This window comes from Chiloscyllium plagiosum, unplaced genomic scaffold (genome assembly GCF_037043375.1).
Source record: "Chiloscyllium plagiosum isolate Xiang-an unplaced genomic scaffold, Cpla_swu_hap1 HiC_scaffold_18, whole genome shotgun sequence".
Classification (NCBI taxonomy): Eukaryota; Metazoa; Chordata; class Chondrichthyes; order Orectolobiformes; family Hemiscylliidae; genus Chiloscyllium; species Chiloscyllium plagiosum.
In genome coordinates, this window is record NW_028270156.1 from 32,281,185 (window position 1) to 32,292,038 (window position 10,854).

The following is a 10,854-nucleotide window of genomic DNA, read 5'->3' on the forward strand; positions in this document are numbered from 1 at the left end:
CATGCTGGGCAAGAAATATGTAACCACATGCTCCATTAAAGGAAAATAAAGGATTAGTCAAAATGTGATTGTGGTCATAAGTGCTGGAATGGGAAACCTATTTCATCCATCTGCCCACTATTGAAGGAAACACCTCATTTTCACACTCAGCAAAACAGGCAACTGGAAAGAGCTGGATAGACAAACCTGGCATCCCATACAAAAGGGGAAGTGCAGATCATAAACTCAGATTAAGGATATGAGAAGAAATTTCTTCAATGCTGTGGACCTTTAAAGTTTTTTACCTCAGAGCTTTGCACACTCATAGAGTGTCTCCAAGACACAGATCAACAGTTCAAGAGGGATGCGTAGCTACTGTAGTAGATCAACCATGAGAATGAAGCAGTCTCAAGGGGCTATAGGGTCTAATCCTGCTCCTATTCCTAAAATCTTCAACCTCAGTACATCCCAAAACCTTTCACAGCAAATGAATTAATTATGAAGCACAGTCACAGTTCTAAGGTAGGAAACAATTTTCCTCCCAAAACAGCATGTGATAATAATGAGAAGACATGTTAGTTCCTTTGTATGTTTGTCATAGGATGTGTTTGCTTACTTAATAGTGTCTTCATTTGTTAGGGCTAGTCAGCATGAGGAGTTGACAAGACCTTTAATTCAAACATGAATTCAACCACATGCACATTTTATTAACACTATGTAATTTCCACAGGAACACAGCAAAGAGGATATACCCAGTTTACACTGATGACTAATTCACGATCTGTGATCACCACCCAGCGCTGAATAAACTCTCAGTATTGCTGGATTTTAGCTTCCTGACATCACAAAGACAAACTTTTCCACTAAAATGCACATTTGGAAAAGGGACATTGAATTACTTACAATTGAAGCAATATGCTCATTGAACAACTGGAGAAAGCAAAAAAAAGTGCAGTACTGTCAGGAGTAGACCACACACTTCTCGAGACTGCTCTGTCATTCAAAGTATCATTAACTAAAGAAGTTAGGGAAAGCACCAAGCGCAAGAAAAATATATAACTCTGCAAAGACGAGTAGCAGTGCAGATGATTGGTCAGAATATGAAGAACAGCAGAGAATAAGGCGAAAGTTAATCAAAAGAAAGAGAATAAGAAGAAGTTGGTTAGGAATGTAAAAACAGCAAGAGTTTCTACAGGTTTTTATAAAAAGTATAATGAGTATTGGTCATCTGGTTAGACAGCATGGGGAGTTAATATTATATAATTAAGGAAATGGTACATAAAAATAAATATTTTGATTCTATCTTCACAGGAGAGCATAAATAAAATTCCAGAAATAGCTGTAAACCAGGAGACCGAAGTGAGAGATTTGGAGACGCCAGTGTTGGACTGGGGTGTACAAAAGTTAAAAATCACACAACACCAGGTTATAGTTCAACAGCTTTATTTGGAAGCACTAGCTTTCACAGCGCTGCTCCTTCATCAGGTGGTTGTGGAGAATAAGCTTATTCTCCACAACCACCTGATGAAGGAGCAGCGCTCCGAAAGCTAGTGCTTCCAAATAAACCTGTTGAACTATAACCTGGTGTTGTGTGATTTTTAACTTTTGTACAATTTCAAGGGAAGTGGTACTAAGCAAACTGATGGAGCTCTAGGTTAACATTTGGACTTCATCCTAGGCTCTTACAAGAGGTTGTTAATGAGGTAGGAGATAATTTTACAAATTTCTCTAGATTCAGGAAATCTTCCATTGGACTGGAATTTAACAAATATAACCTCTCTATTCAAGGATGAAGGGAGGTGTAAAGCAGGAAACGATAGGCTGAATAGCATGATGTGTCAAGGAGAATATGCCGTTAAATCAGGAAGAATCTGGTTGGTTTAGTGAAAGAAAAATCATGTTTAACCAACTTATTGAAATGCTTTGAGAGAGTAACATGCACTACAGATAAATGGGAGTCTAATGACATACAATACTTGGACTTTCAGAAGTTATTTGACCAGATACCACAAAGATTATTAAAGAAAATAAAAGCTCATGGTGTTGGGAGTGCCATTTTATTGTGGAGAGAAGATTGGCTGGTTAGTAGAAACACAGCATTCATAACTGGATCTTTGTCTGATTTGCAAGATATAACGAGGGGAATCAAACAACACAGAAGAGGCCCTTTGGCCCATTGTGTCTGTGTCAAAAATAAATCCAGAAAAAAAAATACACTAATCCCACATACCAGCTCTTGGCACATAGACCTGAATGTCATGACATTTCAAGTGCTCACCCACATACATTTTAAAGTTTGTGTGGTTTACCCTTCTAGGCAGTGCACTCCAGACTCCTACCACCTTCTGGGTGAAACAAGTTTTCTTCAAATCCCCTATAAACCTTCTGCCATTCACCTTAAAATTATGTCCCTTCATTATTAACCCTTAAACTAAGGGGAAAACTTGCTTTCTATCCAGCATGTCCGTGCCCCTCATAATCCTATACACCTCAGTCAAGTGTCCTCTCAACCTCCTCTGCTCTAAAGAAAACAACCCAAGCTTATCCATCCTCTCTTCATAGCCAAAGCACTCAGCAGGTGACATCCTGGTGAATTTCATCTACACCCCCTCCAGAGCAATCACATCCTTCCTATAGATCTAAACTATATACACTACCCCAGTTGTGGCCTAAGTTTTGTACTGCTCCAACATAACGTCTCTGCTTCTTACAATCTATGCCACCACTGATAAAGGCAAGTGTCCCATATGCCTTCTTAACTGACCTGTTCACCTGCCCTGCCACCTTCTGTAATATGTAGACAAGCACCCCAATAGCCCTCTGTTCCCCTGAGCTGGCTAGTATCCCATCATTCATTAAATACTCCCTTGTCCTGTTATTTCTTCCAAAGTGCATCACTTCAAACTTTGCAGGGTTAAATTCCATCTGCAACTGATCTCCCATCTGACCAACTAATCCATATCTTTGTGTCATCCTCAAACTTACTTATCATATTCCCTACAACCTCATATCATTTTTATATATCACAAACAATAAGGGAGCCAGCACTGATCCGTGTTATGTCAATGCATGCCAAACATAATCCCAAACTAAACTAGTCCCACCTGCCTGCTCCTTATCCCTCTAAATATTTCTTATTTGTGTAATTATTCAAATGTCTTTTAAACATTGTAATTGTGCCCATATCCACCACTTCCTCAGAAAGTTCATTCCACATGTGAACCACTCTAAAAAATCTGCCCTTCATGTCTTTTTAAATCTCTCTCCCCTCATCCTAAATATGAGTCTTGAAATCCTCCATCCTAGGGAAAGAAAAGCTACCATTAACCTTATCTAAACCTCTCATTATTTTATACATTTCAATAAGGTCACCTATCAACCTTCAACCTATAACACTGCAGTGAAAAAAAAGCCACAATCTATCCAGCCACTCTTTATAACTCAAACCTTCCATATCTGGCAACATCCTGGTAAATCTCTTCTCAACCATCTCCAACTTAATAACATCCTTTCTATAACTGGGCAACCAGAACTGGACACCAGAAGAGGCCTCACTAACATCCTGTACATGACGTCACAACTCCTATCCTCAAAGGACTGAACAATAAAGTCAAGCGTGCCAAACACCTTTTTAACCAGTGAGAAAACTTACATCCAGAACCTCAACCTGAGCTACAAATCTTCTCAAAACTCACCTTTTTAACCACTCCGTCTATGTGTGACTCACACTTCAAAGAATTATGTACCTGAACACCTAAGCCTTGAACATATTCAATTATTATCTATAACCTTCTGGGATGGAGAAGTCCAAAGATTCACAAACATTTGTGTGAGGAAATTTCTCCTCTTCTCAATCTGAAATGATTGACTCACTGCTTCGAAACCAAGCTCCCGTCTTCTAGATTTCCCAGAGAGCCTCCCAGTCTCTACCCCATCAACCCACTTCATAAACTTTAATATTGTAAAGATATAAATCTCTTACTTATCAGTACAGTGGATGTACATAAATAAGCTTTAAAACAAAACTACTTGTGTTGGTATTCTGCCTTTAATGTAAGAACATATCTCTACACATTTTGCAGGAATAAATTAAAACAAAATCTGACATTAGAAGCTACACAAATGGCCAAAAGCCTAGTGTAGATTACAGATTAGATTACATTACAGTGTGGAAACAGGCCCTTCGGCCCAACAAGTCCACACCGACCCGCCGAAGCGAACCCACCCATACCCCTACATTTACCCCTTACCTAACACTACGGGCAATTTAGTATGGCCAATTCACCTGACCCTGCACATCTTTGGACTGTGGGAGGAAACCGGAGCACCCGGAGGAAACCCACGCAGACACGGGGAGAACGTGCAAACTCCACACAGTCGCCTGAGGCGGGAATTGAACCCGGGTCTCTGGCGCTGTGAGGCAACAGTGCCACCGTGCCGCCCACGCGGTGTAAGGAGGTATATTTTAAGGAATGACTTCAGAAAGAAAATGAGTTAGAGAGGACAAACCGAATACAGAGAGAATTCCAGAGTTTGGGACCAAGACCACAGAAGACACGGCCAACAATAACGGACCAGTTATAAATGGAATCCTCAAGGGAGAGATGGATAATGCTGAGGCTGGAGGAGATTACAGGGATGAAAAGGGTCAAGGCCTTGAAATGATTTGAAGACAAGGAGGCGAATTTTAAAAACCAAGACTTCAACTGTCTGTAAGCAAACCAGGTCAGTTAGCAAGTGGTTGATCCACAAATAGGAATCAGTGAAAGTTAAGAGACTTGGAGCAGAGTTAAGAATGATCTGAAGTCTACAGAGGGTGTAACGAAGGAGATGAGCCAGCTGTATCAGAATAAATGAGTTTAGAGGTAACACAGACATGAATGAAGCTTCAGTAACAGAGAAGCCAAGATAAGCCTTAATGATGGTGTGACTATGTAGTCAGGAGCTCATCACTTGTCAATTGTGAAACCAGGGTCATGAGCTTTAATTTCAGACCACTGCAAGGAAGAGGGATGCAGTCATTAGTCCTGGAACAGAATCTGTAGCAGAGAGGGTAAACAATGCATTACTCTTCTCAATGTTTAATGGGAGGGAATTTATGCTCTCCATGAACAGTCAGATAATTTAGCTATAATGAAGGAGTCTAAAAAAAAAAGTGGTGGTGAAGGTAGTGCTGAGTGTTGCCAGCGTTCATGTCAAAACTCATGTTGCGTTTTCAGATAATTTTGCTGAGGGGCAGGCAGTATCCAATGAGAAATGAGGGGGTGGGGGGGGGGCATTGGGTGCTAGAGGTACAATTGTCAAAGTTGATTCTTTTAAGCAAAACAAAACAACACAGTCTGGCTCCTCCATTTTACCCTGTCAGACTATTCAAAGGAAGAGCATGTATTTCTATAGCACTTCTCACCAGTTCAGGATGTTCCAAAGCACTTCAAAGCCAATGAAGTACTTTCAAAGTGTAGATTTTTTTGCAATGTAGGAAATGGAGTGATAGTGTGTTAACAGCCAGATAATTGTTTTTTAATGATGTTAGTTGAGGAACAAGTATCTAGCTTGGACACTGAAGACTCTTGTATGCTCTTTTTTCAGAGAGTGGAGCCATGTGATCACTTTATCTGCACTTGGGAAGGCAGAGGCAAACAGTATCACAGTTAAATGACTCACCTCCCAATGCTATGGCCCTCAGGCCAGTATGGTGCTCCCTCTGTCCTGGATTGTAGCATCAGTCTAGGCTTTGTGCTCAACTCACTAGAGTGGAACTTTTAACTCATGACCTTTTGAGTGAAAGGAGGAGACAGCTACCCACTAACCTCATTAATAATGAAACAAATAAGCAAACATTTGTCAACTGAAGTCGACAACATTTGACCATTGGTCTCTTATTCATTTGTCCAAACAAGTAATTGGCAAGTCTGAATCTCAATGAGTGAAAGCCCTACAAAACGCAGCAGAGACAAATAAAATGTTCTCAGCTAGGATTGCCACCTAGCCCCTCCCATTGCAAGTGAAACATGACTTTTAAACAATGCTCAAGCACAAATCTCTGAGGACACCAGCAATTAATTCTGTAATAGGGATTCATCTCTACAAAAGATAAAATATTAAGATTAAGAATTGCTGAACCATGCAGCTGAATGTACAATCATTTAGTCTATTCTGCAGCGTAACAAAGAACTACACAACCAGTTCCCTCATCTACTGTGTCCGTTGCTCTCGGTATAGTCTCCCCTGCGTTGGGGAGTGTTTTAAAAAATTCTCAAGGTCAGGTTCGTAGGAGAGTAGTCTGACACAGAACAAACGACCAAGAGGCGAGTCTGCTAGAATATGAGCATTTTATTCCCCGCAGCGTCGCCAAAACCAGGTCTCATCTTACAACGGGTCTGGCTTATACTCACTCTACATGTTACCGGAACTGGGAGCCGTCAGTTCTCGTAGAGCGGTTGCCAACAACCCACGCTCGGCGGTTAAACGTAACCCCGGAGCAGACTCCCGGGTCTGGCTTATACTCACTCTACATGTTACCGGAACTGGGAGCCGTCAGTTCTCGTAGAGCGGTTGCCAACAACCCACGCTCGGCGGTTAAACGTAACCCCGGAGCAGACTCCCGGGTCTGGCTTATACTCACTCTACATGTTACCGGAACTGGGAGCCGTCAGTTCTCGTAGAGCGGTTGCCAACAACCCACGCTCGGCGGTTAAACGTAACCCCGGAGCAGACTCCCCGAACTGGAGACTTTTCCAGCTGATATACTCTTTTCCAGATATAAACATTCATGTGAACAGCAGAGCAAGGCTAAAAAACACATTCCATTCTGGTTACATACAGATAAGAAGATTCACACGGGACTAAGCAACACCTCCATTCCGGTTAGATTCACACATGTACTGGGACATAATTTTTAACCGTTTCACCACATTCCACTGCTTGGAATTTTACACCACAGGGAGACAGGATGCTAACTTGCAGAACGTTTCAGAGAACATCTCTGGGACACACAACACCCCCGCCCTGTGGCTGACCACTTCAACTCCCCTTCCCACCAAGGACATGCAAGTCCTGGGCCTCCTCCACCACCACCAAATCCAACCCACCCGATGCCTGGAGGAAGAACATCTCATCTTCCACTTTGGGACTCTCCAACCACATGGCCTCAATGTCAAATGCACCAGTTTCCTCACCTCCCTTCGCCCCACCTCATCCCTCCAACTTAGCACCGCCCTCTTGAACTGTCCCACCTCTCCATTTTCCTTCACCCCAATGCCACTCCCCCCTTCCTATTTATCTCTCATCTCCCCCCACCCCTCCATTGCTGAAGGCCTTATACCTGAAACGTCGACTCTCCTGCTCCTCAGATGCTGCCTGACCTGCTGTACTTTTCCAGCACCAGACTTTCAACTCCCTCCCCCAACACCTCACTATTTTCCCACAGATTTGAGAGCTTTTGTATCTAAGTGAATATTCAATCCCATTGAGAAAGTTACTGTTTAATCTGCTTCCACTTCCTTTTTAGGCATTGCATTCCAAATGAAACTTGTTTAATGTTTTTGTGCCTGAGTTATCGACCCTCCTACAAGTGGAAATCCACTCTATCGAATTGCACATAATTTTGAAAATCTCTATCAAATTTCCTGTTCACCTACTCTCCAGATCCTCCATGTTAAGGTGAAAACAAATATCTCATCACTTGCAATATTCTCATAAAATCTTCATTCTCTCAATGGCATGGACATCCTTTCCCTAGTCTTGTGCCCAAAACTGGACACAATACTCCAGCTGAGAACAAGGCCTTGTAGTTTAGAGCTTAGCCATAAGCTCTGAGTTAATATCCACTCTAGGCCTTGTTGGCCATGGAAACTCCATTTGTGGCATGGTCATATGCATTAGTAATCAAATGTAGGCAGTAAAAATGGGATGGATATCCGTTCAGCCATGTTTGATGGAGAGTGGTGACCCTCAAGATATAACCACTTACATCTCTCAAACAGAAGGATTCTGCCCTCAAGTTCCTTCTAGACTATGGTAGACATGCAGGAGGCTGGAAGAACACAGCAAGCCAGGCAGCATCAGGAGGTGGAGAAGTCGACATTTTGGGTGTAACCCTTCTTTAGGACTGGGGATGGGCATGGGGGGAGCTGCGGATAAAGGGGTTCGTGGGGGGCAGGGTGGTGAAGTGGGGATAGGCAAAGGCAGGTAGCAGGTAGTACAACCTTGGTTGGACAATAGGAGGACTGATTCCGGTAGGGGTAGGGGGCGGAGTAGGAGGAGGGAGGAAGGAGGAGTAGGAGGAGTGGGGAGGAGGATGAGGAGGAGGAGGAGGAGGATGAGGAGGAGGATCAGGAGGATCAGCCATGGTCTAATTAGAGTCATGGACTCAGACAGCATTGAAACAGGCCATTCAACCCAACTGGCCATGCTAATGAGGTTTCCTGAACTAAATATGTCCCATTTGCCCATGTTTGGCCCATATCCTTCTAAATCTTTCCCATCCATGTACCTTCACATTCATGTACCTATCCAAACATCTTTTAAATGTTGTAACTGTGCCCACCTCCACCACTTCCTCATTCGATTCGTGCACCACCATCTGGGCAAAAACATTGCCCCTTAGGTCCCTTTTAAATCTTTCTCTACTCAACTGAAATCTATACCCTCTAGTTTTGTTCTCCCTAACCTTAGGGAAAAACATCTGCTATTCACCTTATCTATGTCCCTCATGATTTTATAAATCTCTGTAAGGTCAGCCCATAGCCGTTAAAGGGCTTATGCCCGAAATGTCGCCTCTCCTGCTCCTCAGATGCTGCCCGACCTGCTGTGCTTTTCCAGCACTACACATTTTTTAAAACTGATCTCCAGCATCTGCAGTCCTCACTTTCACCTCAGCCTTTGATGCTCCAGGGAAAGTAGCCACAACCGACCCAGCCTCTCCTTATAACCCAAATCTTCTGTATCAGTGACATTCTTGTAGAAAGTGTTGCACCCTTTCCAGTTTAATAAATTCCTTCCTACAGCAGGGAGAACAGAATGGTACTCAGTGCTCCAAATGTGACCTAACAATACCTTGTACATACGAGGTCAACAGTCTTAAAAGCGGCTGAATGGCCTTCTGTACCCTTCACTCTTAAATTTCCCTCAACAAATGCAGATAATTAAGATTTAAAATGAATAAATACAAATCATTCATTCATTTACGATGAACGACATATTGTCAGTGGAAATTCTATTGCTCTAGGGTTGGATTTTCGTTTAACCTATTCGATGAGTTACAAGAATCCGGTGCTTTTTAATCTTCCTGCATACCTGCCCCTTGTCAACCGCAGATAAGCAGCTCCCGCCTGATTTGCAGGCTTAACCTTGTTTTTGATCAGTAACAGAGCATTGCACAGAGAGAGATAACGCGGGGCGGGGAGGATAGAATGGCTTTCGAGTTCAACCGCAGAACTTCTATTACCAACTGAATGAGTCTGAACCGGAAAACATTCCACAAGATGCCCGACTACACCCAGCCCAGAACTCAACTGTGAACTCCACACAACAGAAATCCACGTTGAGGCTTCAAACATTAACGTGTTTAAAATGAAAGGAGTGAATTATTAACATTGCACCCGCTAAAGCTGTTAATGTTAGCCACAAAGCCATACAAAGTTAAACACTTTCAGTTGAAGCTGCAAGTTTTCGAAACTTGTTGCAAACTTCTCTATCAGCCAAACAGGCACCATTTTCAGGACGTGCGTTAACAATTTACATGAAAGACAAAGTTATTTTTTTTTAAGAAAAATTACCTTCTTTGGCCTTTTTCCTTCTGGCTAAAGTTCCTCCAAGTTTACCCAGGAAGGAATCCTCTTTCCTCGAGCCGGGGGATTTCGGGATGGGGGATTTTGGAGTGGATGGTGATTTCTGGGGTGAACTGGCCATTTTCTGTCAGTTGCTGGCTCCGGATCAGCGGGGGACAAATGTTTGTGCAAACTGATGTGTACGCGGTACACCTTGACTTGTGTGTGAGAAAGAGAGAGAGGGGGGGGGAGGAGAAAAAACCATGGACGGAAGCAGAATTCCCAGCGAGTCCTGAATTCCAGGGCTATGAGGCAGTGAGAATCTAAACACAGCGCCACAAGGCAAGACTGCGCCTGTCTCTCTCTCTCTCTCCCCTACCACTCCCACTGAATCTCTGCTCCCAGAGTAACTCACACCCTAACAGTCCACCTTCCTCCTGGACTGATCCGAAATAACAAAATCAAAAACAAATAGTCACATCTTCTCCATTTTTATGATAACAACTTGGTTCACTCCTCTAACAAACGTTGCTAAAGCAGACTAGTGCACAGATTTAATCTCAAAGCTCTGCATCAACAGAGGAGTGCCTTGTATATTTTGTTTTTTTTTAAAATGTGGTAGGCATCAGGTTTGAAAACCAAAGTGAGGGTGGGGAGTTATCATGGGCAACATGTTGTGTTCGACAAGCCGGTAGTTAGGAAGTTGCAGTATTGTCAGTATTGCAGTAGGGCCAATGGTTACCTCTCATCAGCTAACATCAAAGCATTTAATCTTGGTCTTGTTGCTGCTGTTTATGGGAGCCTTGCTCTGCCCAAATTGGCCAGATACAAAAAAAACCTGCAGATGTTGGATTCTAAGGTAGACAGCTAGGTGGCTGGAAGAACACGGTGGCACGGCAGTTAGCACTGCTGCCTCACAGTGCCAGTGACCAGGGTTCAATTCCTGCCTCAGGCGACTGACTGTGTGGAGTTTGCACATTCTCCCTATGTCTGCGTGGGTTTCCTCCAGGTGCTCTGGTTTCCTCCCACAGTCTAAATATGTGCAGGTTAGGTGAATTGGCCATGCTAAATTGCCCGTAGTGTTAGGTGAAGGGGAAAAATGTAC

General features: G+C 43.0%; 1 protein-coding gene across 1 annotated transcript in view; it reads right to left on the reverse strand.

The window, feature by feature from the left end:
- The window catches only part of LOC122557728 (alpha-parvin), a 120,907-nt gene extending 110,889 nt beyond the window's left edge, over nt 1-10,018 (reverse strand). Inside the window, exon 1 of the mRNA XM_043705652.2 lies at nt 9,759-10,018. Within this exon, the coding sequence (XP_043561587.1) occupies nt 9,759-9,891 (133 nt within the window). The 5' untranslated portion in view covers nt 9,892-10,018. The remainder of the gene's footprint in view (nt 1-9,758) is intronic.
- Nucleotides 10,019-10,854: the final 836 nt, after the last annotated feature.